This window comes from Benincasa hispida, chromosome 11, assembly GCF_009727055.1.
Source record: "Benincasa hispida cultivar B227 chromosome 11, ASM972705v1, whole genome shotgun sequence".
NCBI lineage: Eukaryota > Viridiplantae > Streptophyta > Magnoliopsida > Cucurbitales > Cucurbitaceae > Benincasa > Benincasa hispida.
Window position 1 is genome coordinate 75,497,290 of NC_052359.1, and position 27,502 is coordinate 75,524,791.

The 27,502-nt window shown below is 35.2% G+C and overlaps 1 protein-coding gene and 1 long non-coding RNA gene across 4 annotated transcripts; both read right to left on the minus strand.

Annotated features, from left to right (window-relative positions):
- Positions 1–2,979: 2,979 nt before the first annotated feature.
- On the minus strand, positions 2,980–6,497 carry LOC120090229 (WAT1-related protein At5g07050-like). 3 transcript variants are annotated; one of them, XM_039047785.1, is made up of 6 exons: positions 6,058–6,495; positions 5,669–5,731; positions 5,147–5,263; positions 4,530–4,941; positions 4,258–4,409; positions 2,980–3,487 (listed from the first exon to the last, which is right to left on the minus strand). In XM_039047785.1, exons 1-6 carry the CDS (start codon positions 6,258–6,260, stop codon positions 3,286–3,288), a joined length of 1,149 nt encoding a protein of 382 aa, XP_038903713.1. In that variant the 5' UTR covers positions 6,261–6,495; the 3' UTR covers positions 2,980–3,285. The 3 variants fall into 3 exon arrangements, with proteins under 3 accessions (XP_038903713.1, XP_038903714.1, XP_038903715.1); XM_039047787.1 differs by having other exon boundaries at positions 3,351–3,487; positions 5,077–5,263; positions 6,058–6,497; XM_039047786.1 differs by lacking the exon at positions 5,147–5,263 and having other exon boundaries at positions 6,058–6,496.
- An 18,077-nt stretch (positions 6,498–24,574) lies between these two features.
- On the minus strand, positions 24,575–25,330 carry LOC120092036. Its single transcript, XR_005485888.1, has 3 exons — positions 25,191–25,330; positions 25,017–25,103; positions 24,575–24,884 (listed from the first exon to the last, which is right to left on the minus strand). It is a non-coding gene; the product is annotated as an uncharacterized LOC120092036 (long non-coding RNA).
- Positions 25,331–27,502: the final 2,172 nt, after the last annotated feature.

Consider the following 27,502-nt stretch of genomic DNA (forward strand, 5'->3'; position numbering starts at 1 on the left):
AAATAGAGTAAAGGGCGATAACATCAAATTTCAAAATATATAAATAAGTGTTAAAATACAACAATGTAATCCAACCTACGAAAAATTCAATTATAATGGTTATAAAATGCAAATTCTAGCAACTATGTAATAATTCCAAAAGAGTTTCAAGGCCTTAATACCTATCAAAACGTCCAAACATCGTTAACTTTGTTGGATAGTGGTTCCAATCCCTTGAAATCTTTGAATTGAACATCAAAAAGTGAAAATAACTCAATTATTAGACCAATACTTCAATGGGCAACAAAGAACTATTAATACTAACCTCCAAACTTACCAAAACCTTGTCAAGATCGGTCTCAAACCTATTGGACAGCAACTCAACTCCTTCCAACACTTGAATCTAACACCAAAAAAGTGAAAGGTATTACTAAGTTAATGTCAAAACTTATTGAGTGTTCAAAAATTTTCAAGTAAAACTACCAACACCAACCAAAATATTGTGGGCAACAATGGAACAAACCCAATATTAAACAGAAAACAAGATATACCTCATATACTTACCGAAAATCTTACCGAAATCAATATCAACCTATTGGACATCACATTAATGTTCTCCGAATCTTGAATCTAAAGCAAAATCACGAAGAGCATCAATCAATTTGGATAAAAAATCTTATGGGAAAATCTTACCGAAATCAATATCAACCTGTTGGATAACACATTAATGTTCTCCGAATCTTGAATCTAAAGCCAAATCACAAAGAGCATCAATGAATTTGGATAAAAAAACTTATGGAAAAATCTTACCAAAATCAATATCAACCTGTTGGACAACACATTAATGTTCTCCGAATCTTGAATCTAAAGCCAAATCACAAAGAGCATCAATCAATTTGGGTAAAAAAAACTTATGGGAAAATCTTACCGAAATCAATATCAACCTGTTGGACAACACATTAATGTTTTCTGAATCTTGAATATAAAGCCAAATCACAAAGAGCATCAATCAAATTGGGTAAAAAAACTAATGGGAAAATCTTACCGAAATCAATATCAACCTATTGGACAGCATATTAATGTTCTCTGAATCTTGAATCTAAAGCCAAATCACAAAGAGCATCAATCAATTTGAGTAAAAAAACTTATGGGTATTCAAAAATTTCCAAGAAACCCATTAAAATAATCAAAACTCACCAAACTTATCAAAACCTTACCCAAAAATACAAGATTCCAGTGAGATGGAGTATAGATCTGACGAGATAGAGTGAAGCCCACACTTGAATAGATTTGTTACAAAGCTAGACCTCAACGAAGACGTGGACGACCTCGACGACAACAAGAGGATTTGGCTGGACCAACTTGACTGAAGCGATGGAAGCGGTTGGGGGCGTTCAACTACAGATCTGGTGGAGCTGAAGCGATGGAAGTGACGGAAGCGTTCGGTTACAGATCTGAGTGCAACTGAAGCGACGGAAGTGGTTGGGGGGTTCGGCTACAAATCTGGACAGGGTTGAAGACTTGCGAATGACGTGCACAGCTGGCGCGGCTGGCGCGGCTAAGCAGACGACGAGGAAGAGGGTTGGTGCGGCTGAGCAGACGATAGAATGAAAAACTTAATAACAGCGGCGCGAACGGAGGCGATGGGAGAATGAAGGCTGACGACGGCTAGGGCGCACGGAAGAAGAACAAAAATTGGGGGGAAGGGGAAGGTCGTGAGTGAGATGGTGAAGGAGGAGAGAAATAGTTTTTAATTTGAGAGAGGGAAATGAAAATGGGAGAGGGAAATATTATTTTATTTGATAATTTTGGTAAGAGAGAAACCAAATTTGAAAGGGAAATGAAAATTAAGGTCTACACGATCGTTGAGTAAAAAATAAAGTCTCTACACGATCGCTTAGCTCTGCTACATGATCGCTGAGTAACACTAGGTGATCGCCTATCAAATTCTACAATATCACTAAGCTCGGCTACACGATCGCATAGCTCTGCTACAGGATCACTGAGTAACAAAATGCTATACAATCGCCTACTAAATGCTACACGATCGCTTAGCTCTGCTACACGATCGCTAAGTAATAAACTGCTATATGATCGCCTACCAAATGCTACACAATCGCTGAGCTCGGCTACACGATCACTTAGCTCTGCTACACGATCACTGAGTAACAAAATGCTATACGATCGCCTACCAAATTGGAGGCCTATCAAATATCCGAAATATTTCGTCAATCTCCGCTTTTTTAACCCTTTTACTTGACACGAGAAAAATTTCAAGAGCTTTTTATACTTGACACGTGAAACGTGTCAAGTAAGACCTTATATTACTTGACAAGAAAATCGTGTCAAGTAAAGGTTCGCATGAAAATATCCGAAATATTTCGTCAATCTCCACTTTTTTAACCCTTTTACTTGACATTTTTTTGTCCAAAATCATATTACTTGACGTTTTTTTCCACAAAAATGTCAAGTAATTAAAAATTACAAGTGTCAAGTAATATAGATTTTGTAGTAGTGGTTGTTTGAATACGTTTATTAATATTTTCAAATTCCATACAATAACCATTGTAAATATAACTTTACCTTCCCTATAAGTAGTTTTATTGATCATTCATATTCAATTTGGAATAGCCTTTCCCAAATAAAAGTGACATTCATAAATTTTAGTTTAAAAAGTAGACATTCAACACCTGCACGTTACTGTCTTTTATTCTTTATAAATGGAGTTTGTCAAACATAGTTGTGATATATATTTTGGCACTGTCATTACATCCTTTCGCACTCGAATCATAATTCAGAACCAACCATTTCCATTTCGATCCATGTTGAGCTTATCTTTAATTCTTTTACGACTCTTACTTTTTTCACCAAATAAAAAACGAATCAGTATTTTTTTCTGAAAAATTTTAATTTACACATTTAAACTTTTTAAATGGTATCAATTTAAGCTCTTAACTAATACTTATATCAATTTAAACTCGAAACTTTCAAAACCAACCATTTATACTTCAAACATTTTATCATTTTTTTCTATATTATTAATTTTAATTCAATCGGCATAAATTTATACGATCAATCTCGAAATTAGAAGTTTGATCTCCCTGATTGTTTTATATTTTTTTTATAATATAACATGTGGAAAAGTTCCCACATATTCGGCCAAAAAAAGAGAGAGAAAGAATCTAAAGTTAAAAGGAAAAAGATGGATGACTGGAAAAAAAGGAGTGTTTGATCAATATTCTCCTCCTCCCCTTTTTAATTTCTTGACCATTTGTTTGTTATTGTTCATCAAGACTCTCCATTTTTTTAAATTCTTGATTTGGCTGATTGTCTTGAAGCCTCTTTCTTTTGAATTGCTTCAATGGCTTCATTTCTTATAGGTAATTGATCTTCACCTTCCATTGGTAATTCAACAATTTCTCCAATAACTTCTTTCTCTTTGCTTTCCTCATACTTTCCCCACAAAACAGAGTACAACCCTATTACAATCACCACTGATCCAATTATCCTGTGAAAAATCAAACATAAATATAAGATTATTGTTGTGTTCCAAAAGTACTCCTAGAATAAGTGTTTTTGTTTTAACAATTACTTCACTCAAACAACTCCCCATAATAAATCATTTCGATGTTTGATTCTAAGCCCGTATGCTTCGTTGTTACTTATTGGAACTAAAAAAATCATGAAAATGACAACATCTATCTTTGTGTATTTCACCAAATTATTCAATAATAATTTGTCATGGAAAGAATTATTCTTACTTTTTTTCTGAAATATTTATAATACTTTTTGTGCGTGTGATGAGAGTGGAAAATATAAACATAGCTACGTCCTGATACACTCAAGTGTCTCTTAAAACTAAAGCCATTATGGTTATAATTTTTTTAGCAATATCCACTTCAATCACACGTACCAAAAAAAAAACTCTAGAAATATTTTAAAAAGAAGAAAAGACGGTGTTGGAATGCCTTGAATTTGTTCGTTGGCGCTTCGAACAACTAAGTACGGGGCCTCACTAACTCTAGAGGCACCATTTGTGTATTCAGAAAACATTTCCTCTAATAGTACTATTCTTCTTCTATCCCGTAGACTTAGCTAACACACCGTTAATGAATCACGTATATTTATATGTCGATTCTTTTATGTTCTTTTATATTCTTTAATTGCCGTTTTGTAACAGACAATTAAGCATATTATTCTTAAATATGAAAATTTAGAGTGAAAAGTAATTTTGTAGAAAAGAAAAAGCAAAAAAAGAAAAGGAAATAGATGAGTTACCCTCCAACATAAATCTTTTCAGCCAAGATGAAATGGCCCATGAAGGCAACAATAACTATTACCATAGGGCCAAAAGCTGTAACAAAAACTGGCCCTTTTGTCTTCATAACCAAACCTTGAACATAATATGCCACCCCCGAGGTCACAATCCCCTGCATTATTTGTTCAATATTATGAGTCATAAATTTTCATAAAAATGAGACAAAATTAATTACTGTAAATATTCCATTTAAAAACACTGAAATGTCTGAAATAATTATTGTCTTTCATACTGCATATGCGGCGGCTAGAAGGTTCATGTCCCAGCCGATGGTCCATGCGGAGGGGCGGCGTTCCATGGCGAGGGTGACAACAATGGCTTGAAGGGTTCCCAAAAAGCAAACCATGGTGGTGAGAGAAAGATGGGCTGTGTATTTTCTCAAGGTTATGACTTGGAGAATGAAAAAGGCCGCCCAAGCCACGGTGGAGATGATGAGCAAAATGGAGCCTCTGATGAACTCTCCGCCATTGTGGTGGTTGAGCAACGCCGTGGACGGTATGCTCGGTTGGTGGCCGTGCTTTGTCCCGAAGAAGTTGATGACACTTCCTTTGTAAAATGTCATCAACATAGCTCCCCCTAGCGTCACCAGTGTTCCAAACAACTTCGCCCGACTTCTGACTCTTTTCAACTCCAACTTCTCCATCCTGATAGAACGACAACGTATTGATTGTTGAAGGGAAAATAAGATCATAGATGTTTTTAATACAAAACAAATTAAAATAGAATGTTGCGATACAATGTTAAAGTAAACTTTGACCAATAAAAGGTATGTATATTACTGTAAATTTATTCATATTCTTCACAGTTTTTATAATTTTATTCGATATGAGAGGACAATGACCGAAATACTTGCAAAGGACAGCCATGGCGAATGTCATTGAAGGAAGCATGTTGCCTATGGCGCAGGAGATGGTTGGAGATGTCATTTGTAGCCCCATGTAGTATAAGTTTTGATCAAGCAGTGGCCTGTTGAGAGATCAATGCCATGGAAGATACAGAGAGAAGGTCACAAAAAGGATTTAGTTTTTAGATATTTGAAACATCTGTTTGATAAGTATTTCGTTATTTATTTATTTATTTTTTTAAAATTAAGTCTATATGTTTATTTACTTTTATCAATATTTTGAAAACTCAAACCAAAATTTGCAAACTTAAAAAAAAAGTAGTTTTTAAAAACCTATTTTTGTATTTAGAATTTAATTAAGAATTCAACTATTTTATCTAAGAAATATGAAAATCATGATAAAAAATTTAGAGGAAATAAACTTAATATTTAAGAACCAAAAACAAAAATCAAATGGTTACTAAACAAGATTTCGCAGTGTTTGAATAATAATAATAATAATAATAAGAGCAAATTTTGATACTAACCCAAGAAGAGCAAGAACGAGCATCTGAATGAAAATCTTAAATGTAATCTTGGGTCTTACTTTCCTGAAAGTATGAAAAGTAAAAACATGAGTTATTGAGAAATGTAACATAGCGACCCTGAGGCAATGCAAAAGTTAAAGCACAGCTACAACAGTTATTTTAATAACTATAACAATCTCAAACTAAGCTTTATTATACAAGTAATGGCAATATCTGTTTAGTGAGACTGAACAAAGCAAAAAGTTATTGTATTGTAGTAGAAATATATGATGAAAAATTGTTTGTCGTAAGAGCTTAAGATAGCAGAAGAATACGATAATACGACGTATTCTTATCTTGTTTGTTTAAGGATGGAATTAATTCAAAAGATAATATAAGTACATGTGTACCTCTCGAGTACCAGAGCAAAGGGCGCCATGACAGCAGTGGCAAAGGCGTGACGGTAGACGACGAGGACGTAGTGGCTCATACCACGGTCAAGGGAGATGGCAGAGATGATGTTCATTCCGGCGTAGCCGAATTGGAGGGAGATGACTGCTATGTAAGGCATTGCATTTTGAAAGAAATGGCCAAGGCCTTCTAAGAATGCCATGGCTTTGTTATGTGTTTAAAAGGAAGGGTGGTTTTTTTTGCAGATAGAGGAGTCTTATATGGAGAAGAAGAAAGCTAGTATGGCTAAAATTAAAGAAGAAGAAGAGGAATTAACAAAATTCCTTAGAAAAGCTTGTGAGTGTGTTACCCTAGTCAAAATGGCTTATGCAATACCAAATATTTATAGGCAATTCAGTGGAGTTTTATTATTATTAGTATTACATTAGTTTTTCTTCTGAAGAATAAATTCTATATTTTGTAGTGTAATTTTGAGTTCTGATATATATTTGGGGATTTTGTTGATACATATTATTTCAAAGAATAAAAGTTGGAAAAAAGAGAAAAAAAAAAAAAGGAACCTTAACTTCCATCCATATGTTGGTTACTTTCTTTTGATGTGACATTACTTTTAGTAAATAAAATCTAGTTAGTAATTTATTTATTAAAGGCAATATGCTTTTTTTTTTTTTGAATTAGTGACGTTTTATTTTATTTTTTTGAGTTAGTAACCTTTTCATTTTACACTTACATAATATAAATTATTACAAAATAGTATTTGATTTCAATAATTCAATAAGCATCAATGTGCAAGTTTTTGGTATGCATTTTCATGATAAACTTAATGTTAATATATTTGGCAAAGCACCCAAGCATTTCTAGTCATGCATTTACCTAAACAAAGAAAATGGAAGGAATAAGAACGAAACAAAAAAATACACCTAAGTAAAAAACTTAATAAGCAATGATATGCTAAATTTAAAAATATTTTTAGAAAGGAGTGACAAATGAGATATATTGACAAATACAAACATTTTCTTTTTGTTAAAAAACAATTGAAATATGAGTGGAGTTACGTAGAATGGGTGGACAAAAAGAAATATTCCATTAGTTGAAATAAATAATTAAATGAAAAAACTTCCTTTAAAAAAAAATTGTGTGTATTAAATATTATAGTTGTTCATATATTAAAAGTTTATTAAAATTGCCGATAAGAGCGTAACTCAATTGGCATAGTGTACATACTATCAACCTCGTAGTTTGAGGTTCGACTTCCCCACCCCACACTTTAATTACAATATCTTTCTAAAAAAAAAGTTTATTCAAATTAGATTCAACTTCTTAATCCAACATCATATATTTTCATCTTCCTTAGTTATAACACATATTCTTCTCCTATATTAATGTAAGATTGAATGAAATGTTTAATTTAAAAAGTTATAATTTTTTCATAATATTTCTTATTCTAATGACACCATACTTTTTTTAATCTTATTTTATTATGGCAGCTATATTATATTTTTCAATTATTAATTTTTTAAACAACAAACATATCATACAAAAAAAAAATAAGGATAGAATGTATATGTTAATTAAAATTATAAAATAAATTATATGAAAAAAAATATAGACCAATAATAATTTTTCTTAAAAAAATACAATGAATCCCTTGAACATTTGTTATTGTTGTGGTTGAAGAAGTACTAAGACGTGTTGTTGGTGGATCCAATCTTCGTTTCCCTATTAAAATGAAATTAAAAAAAAAAAAAAACACACACACACAAGTACATATATAAGAAAAATATATAGAAAGAGAGAAAAATAACGAAATTACCATAAATACTTGAGTAGTTTGAATCTTACCTTTCTTTTTTCTACATCTCTACTAAATGAAAAAAGAAGCAAAGAAAAAGAAACGCACAAGCATATACCCTATTAAAAAAGTTTAGATGCAACAAATGAAATATTAGAAGAAAGTGATGTGATTTCTTTTTCATCTTCCAACCTTTTGCTGTGAGCATGAATGAAATGGTGAATGATGTATTTATATCAAATTAGAAGAGGAATTTGAAGGGTTGAGAGAGATAATGAAGAGTAAATTTGAGAGAAAAAAGGAAATATGAATAGATGGGAGATGGAAGGTTAAGAGAGAAATGTGAATGGATAGGTGAGAGAGAGAAAGAAAAGTGATTGAAAGAAATAATTATAAAGATAGAAGGTTAAGAGAGAAAAGTAATTTGAGGATTGATTAGAGAGTTGGATTTAGGAGGGTGGGTGGGTAGGCATTTCGAGAGAGAGAGAGGGGGAAGGTTTTGGTAAGAAAGAGTAATTAGTGTATGTGTTTCCCCTCTAAAGTTAATTTAGGAATTTAAAAGTACATAAGGGTAAAATGGTCCAAAAAAGTTTCTTCCCACATTCCTACTTTTATATATATTATAGATAAAACAATAATATTAATATCAAAAGACGCATTTAAGAGAAGTTTCTTGCAGTTATGAACTTCCTAAAACGGTCTTATTTTCAAAATCTATGCAAGTAAAGAAAGTTTCTCAAAAAATCTAAAAGTTGTGCTCCTCATAAACGAAAGTAAGAATCGACAAGTTTCTAATGAAAAAATAATATATATTTGATATATACTATTGGGTTTTATGTCCAAAAACTCGTAGTTTGTAAATAATGAAACTTATTCTGAAAATTCAATAAGGTGTTATTGAAAAGAAATTCAATAAACTTGAAAGTCCCTTGACTATTGGATAAGTACTTGAACTTTATATGGAGACATAAAGGTAAATAGTCAAAATGATCTATAGTATATGAATAAGGTTGGGTACCTTATTCTGGTAACATTATAGGATACGACCTGCTCTGTAGTTGTTACAAAGAGTTGTAAACTGCTACAAACAAAGTGATCCTAATTCGTTCATTGTGGAAAAGAGTTTGTACAAGATCGGACCACGAAATTAGTTACTCTTACTTTATAACGTTGTTTACTATTTAAGACTGACTATTTCAAAGCGATGACCTAGATAACTTGACCTTAATCCTGAGCTAACTATGAACTCCTGTTTATTTGGAATTATCCTTAGATTTATATAGGTGAGGGTTGGCTCAAAGCGCCGGCTCAATAAACCTTCCCATTTCAGGGGTAAGACTAGATAGATAGTTAGGGACATAGGTTGCAAGATGGAATTCACTCCTACCCACTTTTAGGGATAGTAGAGAGGTTGTTCCCTTAAGTGTTGATTCTGGATCTTGAACAAGGGGCCCCACCCTCTCATTGGTTTGAGAGGGATTCGGTTTTGTTGATTGTATCACAAAACAATTGTTCATTAGGCGATCAGTGAGGACTTAAGGAACAAGAGGTAATTTCAGGAATAAAACAGAGATTTGACCCAACCGTTAATATGAACAACCTATGAAGGGTTACCTTACTAATCATGGTTATATCGAGTGGACATAATATATCTACAGTGAGGGGAGTTCAACTATGAGTTTTAGTGGAGTGACCCATTAGTTAACGAATGGGGGTTAGATCGGTCTAATGAGTTTAGTCGATTAATCTCAGATCGTTGGAGCGCATGATCTGTAGGTCCATGAGGTCCCCTACTAACTTGGAAATAGATTAGCTCTAGAGTAGCGTGATAAGTTAATTTGAAACGTTCAAATTAGATTCAAACAGAATTGAAGAATATATATTTAAATATGATTTAAATATATGAAGATGAATTTGTGTAATATTAATTAGAATATTTAAATTGTATAAATAATTATTTATTAATTTTATTAGAAAATTAATTAATTTTATTAGAAAATTAATAAATTTTGATTTTAGAAATAAAATATGATTTTAAAATCAATTTTGGATTTTGGAAATAGAAAATTACACAAAAAGGAAAAATGGTTTTTCATCTTTGTCTTCAAACTAGCTCACAAAGAACCCATCATCTTCAACCTTCAATTACTCCAAGCATGAAATGCATCCCATGTAGCAAATCTCTTTGCATGATACAATATATTGAAGAGATTAGAGTGAAGTTGAGGGGATGCAACCGAAAGAATTTTAGCTGAAAATCTTGAAGAAGAAGGTGTTCTTCATTTTGGGTTGTTGTAGTGAGCATTCTCCAAGTTCCCTTTGATTCCAGCTTATTTTGAGTCCCACAACTAAATCTAGAGCACTAAGAGAATAGTAGGGAAGATCTTGTGGTGGTCTGCACAAAGATTTGGAGAAATTTGCAGCTGGAAATCAAGATTTCAACGATTCTTCAAAGGTATGTTCTTGAAACACATTAAATTTTGTTTAAGCATGTTTTCATTTATGCCAAAATTAATCAATTAGAGTGCTTATCGATCCTCATCGCTTCCGCTACCCGCTGATATCTGTCCAACATATACAACACAATATATTTGATATATATTTGAATTTTCTTAGAAATAGTTAATTTAATATATAATATAATATATAATAATATATTATAATATAATATATATATATATATATTAGAATAGGTGATATTATTATACAACAACAAGGGGGATCCCACAACCCGGGATCAAGGCATCAAAGCAACAAAGCACAAGAAAAATAGGACTCCACCGAAACAAAGTCGAAACAAAAGCAAACAACACCATCCATCTGGGAGAAAAACAAAGTAAAGGAAACAAAACCCCACAATCTGGGGCCAACAGCAAAACAAAGAACAACGACAAGAACAAAAAGAGGAAAACATCCCGTAAACACATTAGATAAGACCAAAAAGATCAACCCGCTAAGAAACAACACGAACATGAACCATAGAGACCATAATGTGAAACAAAGCAGACACTGTCCTCGGATTACCCCTCATGAAGCCGCCGATTACGCTCCTGCCAAATGTAGTGGATGGAAGCACACCAGAAGATACGAAATAACTTACTACGCACCCCTTACTCGACCCCACTCGACACACCCAAGACAACTCAACATTCTAACCTGCCACCCGATGAGACGAATCCATCTAACGCAACATACTTGACCACGCCTCTCTCCTAAACCCACAATAAAAAAATAAATGATCCTGTAACTCCACACCTCCCTAAATAGAAGACACCCCTCCCTTTGACAACACACCCAAACTCCTCAACCAATCCCATGTACCTAACCTGTCCCTTACAGCTAACCACGCACAAAAGAAATGATGCGGAATACTACCCCCATACCACAAAAGACCTGCCCAAGATACCGTAGGACAATGAGAGCGCAAACTTTCCCACACACTAGAAATAGGCATCCAAACCCAATAATCCTCCCCTCTTCCCCCTCGCCCCCAACCTAGGCCCCACTACCTGAATAAGACCCTAGATCTCAAGTAACTCCCATGACACTGTGGGCCACCTCGAACCTCCCTCACCATTCATAAACTCCAACAACCGCACCTCCATACTACTCTCTACATCATAAACAACCATAGGCCCATATGAATCCATAATTGCACCCCCCGACAACCAAGGATCCCACCAAACAAAACATGACCTTCCATCACCCACCATCAAACAAATCAGATGCTTGAATCTATCCTTATAATGCAAGATAACTTTTAAGCAGCAAGACCTCCCAACTTCACACCAAACAGCCCACAAAGATCGTCCACACAAAACATACGCCTCTACCCACACCACTCATAAAGAGCTTGATTGAATTAAAAGAAGCCAGAGCAGCTTCATAATAGTAGCCTGATTCCAAGAAGCCACATGCTTCATACCTAACCCTCCCTCCCCTTTTGGTAAGCACACCTCATCCCACACCACCCGTGCACCACCCCGACTCTCTGCACTACCCTTCCATAAATAACTCACAACAGAAGATCAACCTCATGAGTTACACAAGCAGACAACACGAAGATGCTACACCAAAACACCTGAAAGGACTTTTAGATAAACTTGACAAGCTGCAAACTCTCAGCAAAAGAGAGGGACCGAGCAACCCAACTTCTAATACAAGTTGTAATCCTCTGTATCAAAGGCGCACAATCCACAACCCTCAACTGACTAGCCAATAAAGATAACCCCAGATACCTAACAGGCAGCGAACCAAGAGAGAAACCCATATGAGCAGCAAGATCCTCTGCCTCACCATAATCCACAAACATGGAACTCTTCCTAACAATCGCAACTAACCCAGATAGCTCTGCAAACTTTGCTAGAGCCTGCCTCACAAACTCCAAAGAATCCGTCTTAGTTGCATAGAAAATCATCAAATCATCTGCAAAAACCAAATGAGTCAGGCCCATACACACACACCGATCATGCAACTTGAACCACATAAGAGGCTTATTCAACAACCTGGACAGGACCTCCATCACCACCACAAACAAAAAAGGAGAAAACGGATCCCCCTGCTTCAACCCCTTCCTACCAGGGAAGAACCCCTCAAGGGAACCATTAATCATCACAGAGAACGTAGGCGAAGTAACACAAGCCCTCAATTAACTGACAAACTAAAGGGGCGTACTTATAACAATCAACACACTAAACAGAAAATCCAAATTGATCAAATCATACCCTTCTGAAGGTCAACCTTCAACACACAACGTGGCTTCCTTCTGCCCACCTTATAGCCCCCCACAAGCTTCTGACACAATAAAATGTTATAAAAAATCGATCTATCAAGAACAAACGCAGATTGGTTACCACTAATGAAAGAAGGCAACCACAACTGCAATCTCTCAGCTAGGACCCTCGAGATACACTTATATACAACATTGCAACAAAATATAGGACGAAAGTCCTCTATACGTTCAGCTCCCCGCCTCTTTGGAATAAGAGTAATAACAGTAGAGGCAACTCCACTCGGTAGATAATAGGACTAAAAAAAATTCAGAACCGCATCACATAAATCATCTCCAACCACACTCCAAACAACTCTGTAAAAATCCACCGGAAACCCATCAGGCCCAGGAGCCTTCCCAGACTTCATCGAGAATAAAGCCTTCTGAATCTCATCCCGACTCACTGGGCGACCAAGCGCCTCCACCCCCTCCGTGGACTAGCTAAACTACACAATATCCCCAATTCGAGTAGTAAGATCTATATATCCCACACGCTGAGACCCCAAACTACTACGAAAGAAATCCACTGCCAACCCCGACACCCTGTCATGTACTGTCTAGCAAGTCTCGCCAACATCCACAACTAACAATAAACCGTTGTAACTACAGCGAGAACGGACATAGCGATGAAAAGCACTGTGTTCATATCTTCTAACTCTAGCCACTTCACCCGAGCCTTTTGCCGGAGCGATGCCTCTTCCAATCTAGTTACTGACCAGAACAACTAAGTGGCTTGAGCTACCTCCGTACACATTGACTTTGAAAAAGAACCCCTCTCTAACTCGGTCTGAGCAGCCTCCATAACCTGCCTAGCAACCTACACCTCATTAGATAACACAGAGATACGCCTACCAAACGAGGCACGTAAAACTCGCTTCACTACCTTCAGATTTCACACAAAGTTAACCATAGGGGACACATCCTCAAAACTTATCCACACTGACCTGATAATATCAATAAAACCATCTGCCTCCACTCAATGTGTAAAATAGCGGAACGTAGGTGGCTCCTCGTCTCCCCTGTAGACACCAGAAGAGGGCTATGATCAGTAATCCCTTACTGTCTAACCCTAACCTCCAAATACGAAAAGCCACCTTCCATGCCTCATTAGTCAAGCAACGATCTAACCGGCGCAAGATACTAGTACAGATAAACCAGTTACCTATCACATCCATCTCAACCAGATCCGCCTCCAACAATGCCCCATCAAACTTCTCCATCTTCCTCAAGCTAGGGCAACTACCAAGATCCTCTGAACTACCACGAATAGCATTAAAATCACCCATAACAACTCTAAGAAGCTGTCATGAGGCACACACATCAATCAACTGGGTCCACAAGTTGCGCCTATCACTCACGTGATTAGAGGCATACACAACACCAATATGTACCCTAGCACTAGATACAATATCCACCAAAGTTCCAGAAATTAGCTGATCCCCATTGACATCTAGAATAAAATCATAGACACTCTTCCGCCACATCACCCAGATCCTCTCAACTCCCCTCACATTGTAGCTACTCACATAACTCCAAGCATTACCACACCTACCCACCACCATACCAAAGTTTTCACGACGAACCCTCGTCTCAAGCAAATAGCAAAAAGTAACAGAGGAGGAGGATATAATATCTGCCACCATCCTATACTTAACTGGGTCATTCAACCCTCTAACATTCTAGGAACACCAAATCATGAAACTTGCAAGAAGTCACACCTACCACCCCCACTGGGCTTTTGCCTGAACTTCTAACCTTCCCATCCAATACAGACAGCGGATCAGGATCAGACTGCACTAATGCCAGTGCCAACGATTCAACCTCTTCATCGCTCAGTACGTCAAACTGATTACGATCATCAATATGCTTAACGAACCCCATAATCCTAGGGGAGCCAAAAACTACTCTACTTCTCAAGGGCCCCGATCTCGATGATCCACTGGCACGCTTAAGTCCCACACCTCTATCACGCCAGCGACGACTAACCATAGTAAACTCATCATCACACCCTACACTTCTATTCCCAACTATTGGGCTAACTCCCCTCCCACCAATACTCAACTCTTGACCCTTTCTTACACTCTCAAGGCCGCCCTTCTCCCCCAAACACCCTTCATTAACCGCCACAATACTTAAATCCTGATCTTTTGCCACACCTTGTTTCTCACACATAGCCCTAGTATGCCCAAGCACATTTACGGGGCTTCCACTCATACATTACAGGAATGATAAACTCCTGATCCTGCATTATAACAGTGACTGAAGGGGGCAATAACGAATCACCATCCAGCTGAACACGAACTCGTGCATATGATAACCGATGATGCTCTCTAGTTGCAATATCAAACGAAACAGGCTTACCCACGACACTAGCCAACACTTCTAAACCCCTATCTGTCCATAACTCTAAGGGAACACGCTCCAGTTTAATCTAAAGAGGGACAGAATAAAAAAACAAAGGTTTTAGGAACAATACCTGGTGACCACTATCGTAATAAGATGGGCTTGCCATCTAAGTGTCACGGACCATTCTCCAGCACACAGTCCCGTGACTTTTCCTTTTGAAATATAAAATTAATCAATTTGTTCTCCAGCAAGGTAATAGTTGGCATCTCTACGCGTCTCCAGATTCTCGAAATAAGGTGAAAAATAATAGAATATGGGAGTTTTGCATCCACAAACTAATCCACCAAATATTTGTCCTATAAACAAACACCCGCATCAAGAATCTCCTCACAAGGCTCAATAATCACTTTATCATTTTCAATCAATAGAGGGGTAAACTCCAAATTTTGCCTCAAATTGGAACCCAAAAAGGCCACCCACGAATATCTCCCTTTCAAAACCGGAACAAGATCCTACAGAACCAAAACCACCCCCATTGAACCTAATCGGTCCATCTTTAAACCACACCCCGAAGCTAAACCAACGTTGGTTTGAACTGGCTCCCCACATTCGTCTGTAGAAACTAGACACTCAACACTCCCCACAAGCCCAGCCCTATTTACCTTTTCATGATCCAGTTTCAGCCCCCCCGTGACCCCCATCTCTGACCCAACACCTCTTAGTCTACCCACCATAACACCTAAGCCATCTGTCATTCTCCATTGCTCTCCTTTTTCCAGCCCACTCCCATCTCGCAACCCACTCAACCCACTCCCATCAGGCCCACCCCCATCTCCCATACCACCCAACATCTTTGCCACACTATCCTCAACTCCCTCAAAGCCCAACCCAGACACACCCCTCACACCCTGTGCCCCAACTTCACTAGAGCCCAAACTCCCATGCCCACCACCTGACCCAAAACCTAGTCCACCTAGATCACCCAAACTCTGAAACTCCCAAATCCAGATTGATTCCGATTTTAGGTTAGAGGACAGAGGCGACTTTAACCCTTTGAGCTCCGTCGGAACACCAACCGACAAACTACCTAGTCCAATTCCGGCAACACTCCCCACACCAGACTTTTCACCCTCCTTACAACAAGCATCAGACACCCTAAACTCCTTCACCTCCAAACGAGCCACCATCAACACCACGTTTTCTCTTATAGATCCATTTGCAACCTATAAGTTTAACCCCATCAGGTTGAACTACAAGATCCCAAACCAAATTGAAGAACATAGACTCCATTTTGAGATCTATAGCTTTGATCCACTCATCTTTGTCAATATCCTTTGTTGTCTTCTTGTAAGACAATGGATCCTCAATATCTTCGTCAGCTACAATAACTAGGGTTTCTGTTAAACCCATATAATGAATAGGCGGGTTCGCAACCTTCCCACTACGTCGAGGCTCCCTCAACGTTTGAGGTGGATTTGACCTACTAGATGAATTAACTTCAACAACTCTTGTTGAGGTATTGGGCTCTTCAAAAACTCTTGTTGAGGGTTTAGTAGTTTCACTGGAAATTTCATTTAACACTATTTTACTACGAGGCTTATGCTCTTTTATGTGGTTCTCTTCTAAAAAACTAAAAAAGTAGCGTTTTTCGATACAAACACTTTATTATCTTTAAGAGCGTAGAAATAACCACCTCTTTTCCTTTAGGGTAAACTACAAATATGCATAATTTTGAACGAGATTCAAACTTCTTAGGATTTGCCTCAAGCACATGTGATGGTCTGATCCTGATCATTCATGTGGAGACATGTGAGTGGAGGCGTCCTATACAAAGGAGTTTGTATAAGACCGGACCACGAAGTGTTATAGTCTCGTTATATAACGTCGTTCATGACAGAGACTTCACTTCACTAGGATGACCATAGGTAACATGACCTTAATCCTAAGTGAGTTGGGAACTCCTACCTTTGAGGTCAGTCATTTGATTTGCATGGGTGTGAGTGGTTAGATCACCGACTTAAACCTACCACTTTGGGGATTCGTTTGATTTAGGAGTTGGGAACTCAGCTACACAAGATGGAATTCACTCCTTCNTTGGGGATTCGTTTGATTTAGGAGTTGGGAACTCAGCTACACAAGATGGAATTCACTCCTTCCTCGAAGCAGGGGTAAGTAGATAGATTGCTCCTTTAAAAGCTGATTCTGGGGCTTGAACGATGTGGTGCCATACACCTTCTCATGGCCCGAGAGGTGTCTACACATAGTAGGACTATGTTGTATTGTTCATTAGAGGGATCAATGGTACTTAAGGAGTTAGATGTAACTATAGGAGCAAAATGATAATTTGGCCCAATTGTACTTACGAGCATCTATGAAGGGTTATCATACTGTTGAATGGTTATATCCGATGGACAAAAAAATATATATGTGGTGAGAAATGAGTGCAGGTGTCGGTCTTTAGTGGAGTGTTCAACAGTTAATGGATGGTAGATCTCGTGGCTAAAGAGTTTAGTCAGCTATTCACGTACTGTTGGAGCTTCAAGCTACAGGTTCATAAGGTCTTCTTGGTAGCTCAATGGATTCAAGTTGAGAATCAATTTATGGGTCACTTTGAAGTGTTCAAATTGACAAGAGGGAGTTTGATTATATATGAAATGATTAAACTGGTTCAGATATGTATGATATAATTAACATGATATATGAGATATATTAATTGGAGGAAAAGAACATAAATATGATTTATATCTAGTGACGGAGAAAAGGACTATGATTTATCTGTTGCATATGATATGGTATTAAAACTATAGGTTATAAATATAATATGATAAGTTAGTTATTATATTTATTTATAATTAAACAATTATGAGATAATTGTTGGTGATTTTCTCCATAATCGTGCGTGAAAGTGGGAGGTTTCATTCAGTTTTCATAACTGAAAGGATAAAATGAAAAATGTTTTCATTTTGCAGAGAACCATGTCGAACACGATTCGATTTCTTCTTTCTGATACACCATTCTGCTGAGGTGTATCGGGTGCCAAGAGTTGAGATACAATTCCATGTTCTATCAATTAGTCTTGAAATTTTAGATCTATATACTCTCCACCTCGATCACATCGAAATGTTTTATTTGTCTTATTTATGCATTTTCAACTTCAGTCTTGTACTCTTTGAACTTTTTAAGGGCTTCAGACTTATGTTGTATTAAATAAACATACCCATATCTAGAATAATCAGTAGTAAAAGTGATGAAATATTTAAACCATCCTCTTGAACATTTATTCGACCACAGAGGTCTAAATGTATAAGTTCTAATGGTTCTTTGGCCTTGTGACATTTTCTAGTAAAAGATCTTTTAGTCATTTTGCCTTCCAGGCATGACTCACATACAGGTAAAGAATTTTTCTTTAACTCGCTTAGAAGTCCATTCTTGACCAGTCTCTCAATCTTATTGAGATTAATGTGTCCTAATCTTAGGTGCCAAAAATGGGCATTTTTCCTTAGGAGAAATTACCTGTCTTTTATTTTGAGTTATCATAGTTTTAAATAGTTTAGTATTAAGGAAAGCTTTTGTTGCTAACAGTCTAAGTACATAAAGATTATCTTCCAACTTAGCAGAATAAATATTGATACCACTTTTGTAAATAAACACTTTATACATTAAACGATAAAGTATAATTTTGTTCAAATAAACACTTCACAGAAATTAAGTTCCTCTTTAATTTAGGAACTACATATATAGTTTCCAATAAAACATATTTTTTTTGTAAAGTAAGCTGGAGTCGTCCTTCTGCCGTTGCAGAGACAACGTGCCAAATTCCTACATGCATCGTCATCTCCCCAGCCTCTAGTTGCTGCCAGGAACTACTTCCCTAAAATGAAGAACAAATATGGTTAGTGGCACCTGAATCTATTATCCAAGCCGAATCATCATTTTCCACTAAATCGCATTTACCTTGGTTGGCCTTCTTCTTTTCTACCAAGACTTGGGACAATTCTCTTCCAATTTCCCTCATAGTTACAATGGAAACAAATTCCCTTTGTAGCCTTGGCCTTTTTGCCCTTGTGTGCAACAACTAGTAGGTTAGCTTTCCCCTTTCCACCTTTCTTCCTCTTTCACTTTTTGGTGTCGAACGAGGAAAGCATAGACTTAGTTCCAGAGGTCGAACCTTTGAAGAACTTTTTAGAGGACGAGGCAATATTTGCCTCACCCTTATGTTCCTTGACTTTCATCAAGGATTGGAAAGTTTGCAGCTCATTAAGCAAAGTGATCAGGTTGTAGTCAATCTTGTTCATAACAATATTACTACGAAACTGTAGGAAACTTTCAGATAAAGTTTCCAAGATGAAGCTAATCTGACTAGCCTCATTAATGATAGACCTATTCATCTCAGCCACATTAAAGTGGACCATCATGTTGAGAACATGTTCTCAAACAAATGCCCCCTTTTTTATACGGGCATTGAAGATGAATTTAAGACCGTCGTTCCTGAGTTGTGTGGACAGTTATCTGAACATTCTCCATAGGGACTTCATGATCTCACGGTAGTGAGCATGGACTCATGCTTCTTGGCCAAGACTTTAGAAAGGCTTGCCAAGATATATGCTCGGGTTTTTTCATTTGCCATTACCCAACACTCGTATTCCTCCCGAATGTTTCAAGTGGCATTTTGAGTTGGGACTGGAGGAAATTCCTCCACAAGGACAAATCTCGAATCATCGATGATCAGAACTGTATTAATAGTGTTTTTCTAGGTGATGTAATTATCGCCAATTAATTTGTTGGCGGTGAGCATATTTAATGTTGGGAAAGTCATTTTGTAAAATTTACTGAAACATACAATTTATTTATATTAATATTCATGCATTACCTAATTGGAAAAGCCAATCAAATTTAGCAAAATAATTTAATGTACCCTATGTGGACATCTATTTTGCAATTGTATTTTAGTTAGGCAGGGTAAAAGCCACTGTAGGGTGATCAGGTACCTCTTCACTGAAATGAGACTATCTCAACCAACATACAGAACAACTCCTTGTTCTTGTTAATATAAATCACCATTGTTTTGTTCAGAAATTGTTAACTAACTTAACATTTTCTTGTAAGTGTAACCCCTCATTTTAGATTCTAGAGTTCCATCTCAATGAACTAATCGTAGGGAAACATCAATTGAGACAAAACTAAAGTATTCCTATCCATTTTTGGAGTTTGAGTAAAGAGTCATGCAAATACCATCTGTAGGGGGACACAAGCAAAGGTGCCTCGAGGATGAGCATGAGAATTTACTACAAACTAATGAGAGAGATCGTGGGATGTGTTAACACATGTCTCGCTCCCACTTTCTATAAACACTCGTTCCATTCACCTTGGTATTGACCTATACAAACACCATCCATAGGGGGACACAAGTAAAGGAGGACGAGTATAAGTCTCACGATGTGAACTATGAGGGAGAAACATGACAAAGAAAAATGAAGTATCATGTACCCCATTTTCCTCCCACTAATTGTTTTACCTAGGGTTAATTTAACTTAGAAAAATATGACTATTTATTTTACTAAGTGATTGTCTAAGTTTACCCATAAGTAACACTTACTTTTGATAGTTAAACAATTTTTATTAATGTTCATTAAACATTTTCACAAACTTTAATCAATAATTGTATGCTTGTAGCAAATCTATCTAATTCACCTTCCAAATCAGTTCTCAGGTAGTGTTGTTCCGTTTCCGTCAGCTTAAATACTCCAACCTATATAGAACTAGACTTAGACAAATGTCCCTAATAGATATATTTACTAAAATTTTAATCTTTTATTAAAGTCAATTTAATCCTATTAAACTGATTAAAAAAATTAAACTAATTTCTAATCCTATGAGAAATATTGTGAACTTAGGTCTATCTGAATCATATTTTAAACTATTTAAAAAATGATTTTAACCTAAGTTTGCATGCAATTCTTTATTATTGATTTTAATTTCTAATTCCATTTAATTATAGCAATTATAAAATCAAATTGAAAAAAAATTAAAACCATACATTGCATTTGATATCATACTTAGTAAAAAAATATAACAATTATAAAATTACCTAAATTAATGACATGCTTCATGCAATTCCCAGTTCATTACTCAACATACATAACATTTATATAATAAAGTAATTAAATTTATTAATAACGTATGTACATATATACATCCATACATCCAAACTATATAGTATAACCCTTATAATATAAATGACGCATGACTATGTTATTAATGCATGCAAACATATATTATAACATTTATAAGATTTGATGCATGAGCATGCTATAAAATTAAATCATGCAAAATATATTATCATATTTGTAATATTTATGATACATGATTAATATATAACCAATGGTGGAATTTTTTTATATGACATACATTATGACATATATATAAAAACAGTTCATACATCCAATGCATAATTTAAAATTAAATAAACAACATATTAACGGACTGGGATTGACTTTCAAAATAATTAATTAAAACCTAAAAAATAAAAAATAAATAAAAATGAAAAAAACCACTAAAAAAATCGCCTGGACTGGACCAAATTTCCCATTGCAAAAATGACTTGGACCGGACCAAATCTCCCACTGTAAAAAAAAAAAAAAAAAACTCCAGAAATAGCCACGTCTCTTCCAGATTTTCATCAAAACAGCCACAAACGATCTGAAGTAATCAAATTACATACTCGATTGTAAAATCAATGCCCAAAAACAAATGGTCCTTACAAACCAAATTGGTAAATTAAAGTAGCAAATGCTAAAGCCCAATCCCGAAAACATCCATAAATGCAAACCATTCATCATTCATCAACAATAGTATACTAATGCAACCCACCATTAAAACAAAATAATTTAATTTCGAAAAATTGAAAAATTGGGAACCAACGTCGCTCTGATACCAATTGAAGAACTGTGAAGTCCAATGCGGAAGCGGGGATCGCTCACAATTCTCAAATCTAAAAAAATTAAAGATATAAAAATCTCAAATTATACAAATTACAAAAAAAAAAAAGAAAAGAAAAATTATAACATGGTTTTAAAGAAGGAATTAAGGTTAGAAATAATTTACCCTTGAAGCCAAAAACTTCACGAATTCCTTCTTGATCTAGTCGCGAACTCTCCAATTGATTACGAACAAATACAGTAGCCCAAAATAGCCAACACCAAGAGGTAATCCTCTGTATTCTCCGTAGGAGTTGAGAATTATTTGCAAGAGGTGTGGGCTTTGCTAATTTTTGGGAGAGGGAGAGAATTTGAGAGGAAAGGAATTTTGCTCTGTTTGTGAGAAAGATTACTGGGAGATCAAGACCAGTGAGTAACCTTGAGATTTTCTCTGCGTGAGAAGCAAGAGAAAGAATATCTCATTTAACCTCTCATTCTCACGTATGTGATTAGAGAGAAACCAAGGGATGAAGTTATAACTCCCTCCTTTTATTAAATTCAAATTAAATTAAAACTATTTTAATTTAATTAAAAATATATAATTATATAATAACCATTTTATTATATAATATATATATTATACTATATGTTATATCTAATATAACATATAACCTACAGTTTTTATATTGTATTAAAAATACTCAAATATCCTAAAAGTGGAGAGAGAAGTACCTTTTGCCAACGACACTCACTAAGCGTCGGGAGACATCCGCCCCACTTCTCCCTTCGGGAGATCTACTATTCCCGATGACGAAACTTTTTTGCGTCAGGAGAATGTTTTCTCGACGAGACTTTCCTGACAAACATGCTGACGGTAAAATTGGCATCGGAAAAGCCTTTCTCGATTTTTTTTTTACTTCTTTTTTTTGCTTTTTGCCGTCGGAAAAAGCCAAATTTCTTATAGTGGTCATACATGACCACTACAGTGATTGACGCAGAGCTCAACTAACTGACCACACTGCAAAAAATATCACATATGATAGTGGGCAAAAAACGCTATTGTAGACTTAAGATAGCATTTTTTGAGACGCTGTCATAGGCAATGTTATTGAAAGTCACTGGCCTTTCATAGCGTTTTTCCAAAGCTATAAAAAATGCTATAAAATGTCCTTTTTTTATAGCATAATTTTAATGCAAAAATGTTATAGTTGCTTTTTGTAGCATTTATTACAGCAACAAAAAAATGCTATAAAAAAACTATAGCATTTTTAGGCATCCTATCGTAGCCGATGTTATTGAAAGTCGTCGACTTTTCATAGCGCTTTTCTAGATTTCATTTTACATGACCGTGCTACACTGCATTGAGGTTCCTAATGATCTATACAAACTGATGTAAAAAGCAACCAAAATAACCAAGTCTTTGATTCCACCAAAGGTAAAAATACTAATTGAAAATAGTAACTAAAAAAAAACTTTCAAATTTGTAATGATCTGCAGGATAGTTGATTGTTGCATTCATGTTTTCCATCTAATTGAAAATTTCACTCCTCAAAATAATGGACACCCACCTGAAGAGAGTAGATAGAAAAGAGCCCCAAAATACTGATTATTGAGGTTTAATTAACACACTCAAATAAATAAAGTTCAAATCCCTGCTTGCTACAAAAAGAACGTATATTTATCATTAAATTCAAAACTCATTCATTAAATATGACAATATTTTTCTACAATAGAGTTCAATCGAACATGATCTAAGACTAAAATTGTAAAACACAAATACAAGGGGAAAAAGATTACATACAACTAAAGAGACCATATACCAAAGTTCAAAAATAGAGAAATCACAACCTTTACCTTCGATTCAAGAAACCTATAATATCAAGGATTTACATAGTTATTTGACATAAACAAGAAGATTGAAGCAAACACTTACTTCAAAGATGTATTTTTTAAAATATAGATCAATACCTAAAGAAAAGTCAAAGTCTTTAGTACTAGATATTTCGTCGAGCCAACAATATATATATAAATTAAATGCAGTCAAAAAGTTGCTCAACTTAGGTGTGTAAGGATGAATAAACACAGTGATACTAATATAAATGCAGTCAAGATGGTTGTCTCTTATCACTCAAACACTATGCAAAAACTAACCAACAAACTATACATCTTTTTATCCAAACACTATGAAAAATAAATGATTAAATCAAATAAAAAGATAACAGTACTAAAAAAAAGCATGAAATAGATGCACAAATACAAAATGCCCAAGTCCACTATTTTAATTTAACCTTCCAAATGAAAAGGAATGACTTACTTTCTATCCACTTTTCTAAAGAAAGAAAGAGTTTCTTTCTTTCCATTCATAAAATATAATAGGGGCAAGCAGTTGCTAAATTTGAGACTTCTAAAAAGATTATCATTCAATGACCATTAAAACACATTCAAATAAGAACATGGAAAAAAATTTTAGAGACCAACAATCAAAAACCCTCAATACATCTAACAAGCTCCTCAAAATCCAACAACTCAGAGCCAAAGTCCCCTAAACAGACAACTTTACTAATGAAAAACATCCACATCTAAACCATCTTAAAAACAAAGCACTAAGAATATTGAAGAAACATGATCTAATGAAAAATAAGGAACATTCTAGAAATAACATAATAAGAAAATTCTAAAGACCAGCATCCAATGTCTTGTTCTGAAACGAGTTCTTGTTGAGCAGAATTGTAAAAATCATTAACCTTAATCTTAACCTTTGCAGAAATATTTGCAATCAGAAGAATCTTCATAGATAATAATGTAAAGAAATTTGTTTAATGTAGTTGTTTAAAAAATATTCAAATGAAAAATCTGATAATTTCTGTTGCTAATCAATGGAATAAAAGGAAAATCACCTCAAAGAATGAAATCACCACTTTTGAAACAACAACATGTTAGCATGATCTGTAGGTCGATTGAATATGAAACTGTCCAATATCATCAATTAGATTCTTCAATCTGAAAAAAGAATGTAAGAATTTTTATTAAAAGGAGAAACAATTAGAAGAAACTCAATATGTTTAGCGATAAAGTTGAAAAAGAATAGAAACCCATGAGATGGTAGCAGAAGAAGCTGGTTTTTTCACAAACCTAATTGACATCATCAATAAAAGAATATAAACTTCATCACATCACCAGCTCTTTTATTATCCAACTCTTCATTATTCTTGAAGACATCTAAGAAACAAAAGAGGAAACCCCATCAAAGAAAAATCGAAAAAAAAGAACACTTAAGAGAAAAATAGAGATAGAAAGATATAATACAGATGTTTGATTGAAAATTAGAACTTCAGCGACCAAGAAATCTGGTTCTCTACAAAGATTTATTCAAAGAAAAGAAGAGAGAACAACACAATAAGTGAGTTAGATATGGGGGAAATTTGAGAAACAATGAAGGAAATCTCTAAGAGAGCGAAAGTGAGTCAAAGAATAATGAGTTCACACATTTCAAAATTTAAAGTCTTCATATTGCTTTGTAGTTGTGGCGCCTCTTTCTCCACAACAATAGTTGGTGAGCCTATAACTCCGTCAACAACACATTTTTCAACATTGAAAACATCTTTGAACCTACCATTGGTATTTAAAACAAAAAAAAAAAAAAAAAGAAATTTCTAATTATACAAAAGAAGATCTCTAGTTATAGAATTCTTTATCGAACGAGAGAAAATATTAACTATCTAAGGTTTGATACCACCGAAAATATGCTACCTTCCTCTCCTTAATTTGAGATCGGTAGACTATTTAATGAGTTTAGTTGATATTTTTATAGGTCTCGAGTGTACAAGAGGTTGAATAAGGTGTTTGGTACGAAAATACGATAAAACGACCAAGTTGAGAGGTAAATTGCACAAAGAGGAAAAGAGCACCGAGAAACCATCAATTTGCCTCAGTCAAAACATTGCGACGCTCAAACGGACTGTTGCACAACGCTCAAAGGTAGAAGCATTAAATTTTTGTGGAAACATGACAGCGTTGTAATGCCACGAATATCAAACGGAGGCGTGCACACTGTCTTGCGTGGCGTTGCAATATTGCGGTACTTGCTTTATATTGCGTTTTCTGTCCGAAATGTGAGGATCACACTGCTTTTCCATTTTTCACTCATTCTTCTTCTCCTCTCGAATGTAAACGGTAACTTCTTGCCATTTTTATCATCTTAGAACTTGATTATTGTTATTTTGGAGTATGATTTGTAGCTAAGAGGTAAGTGCTTAGCTTGGATCTCTTAATTTATTTCCATTCCTTCTTCATTCTTGATACTTGAATTGTATTCTTGTTGGGATTGTTATGAATTTTAGAGGTTTCACCTTGAATTTATTCTTTAATCTATCTTACATGGGATAATCTGATAAATTAGCATGGTAGTATGATTAATTACTTTGATTAGCCCTAATTTGTAATTGTTAGGTAGTTAATCACCTAGAAGCAAGGATTAAGTAAGTTTGTGAAATCAATTTGGGATTCCATTTAATAAGCATTACTTTCTAGTCTAGATAAATCTCACTTGAATAGTTGGTTAGACGATGGAAATCAATTATTTGACTTAGCATACCCTTAAACTTAATGCTTGTTATTTTATTGATTAGTGGAGGATTCTCGCTCATTCTATAAATTAACTTGGATAAACTAGGCCGCCCCAAACTAAGTGTTTTTTCTCCGATTGATAAGTTTTCATACTAATATTCACTCAATTTACCTTATGCATTTAATTTATTCCGCATCATTTTAATTTTCATGCAATTTACATTAATTATCTTCACAAACCCCCTAGTTATATTCTATAAGTTTTGAGGTTAAGAAATCTAAATCGGCGCTCTAAAGATCGATTTTGTACTTCTCTTGTTGTATTTAGTACAGTAAAGTACGGAAATTAATTTGAGTGCGATACGACCTAATGCACATTTCTATCCATTGTTTGAAATCAATGTTCAAAACTAATGAAATCAGATATATAATGTATCTCCAGAACCAGAATTCCACATCCAGACCACTAAAATTCTAAAATCCCCCAAATCCAAACACTAGATTCTAAAAACCCCAACCTTTAAAGCCATAGAGAGTGAGACCTTGTCTCTTGAGCATGTACATGGCGTCCATGTCAGTGACAGTCTTTCAGTGAGCATGCTCAATGTAGGTGATGACATCTGAATGAAATTCTCAAGGAAGAAATTTCGAAAAAAACAAAAAAATGTTTTGAAGGATTTTAAAATGTTTTGAAGTTGAATGGCTAGCCAAGATCAATAGGAACCAACTACTTTTGACCAAAACCTATCTGGTGCAATGGTCTTACTTTGATTAACTCTCCTTTAAGCTATAACAATTAGATTTATAGTTCTCATTTGAATTGAAGCAATGCATCCAATAGTTATGAGAACTATTTAGGCAACATTTTGATATTCAAAACAACCTAAAAAGTGTTTAAGTGTCACTTAACTCTCAAAACTTTCTTAAAATTGTCTTAAAGATCATTTTTACTCTCAAAACTAACTACAAAGTTCCACGACTGTCGTGACCTACAAAAATTCCTACAGTTACCTAAGGCATTTAACACACCCCTTGAAACTACGAACGTGTTT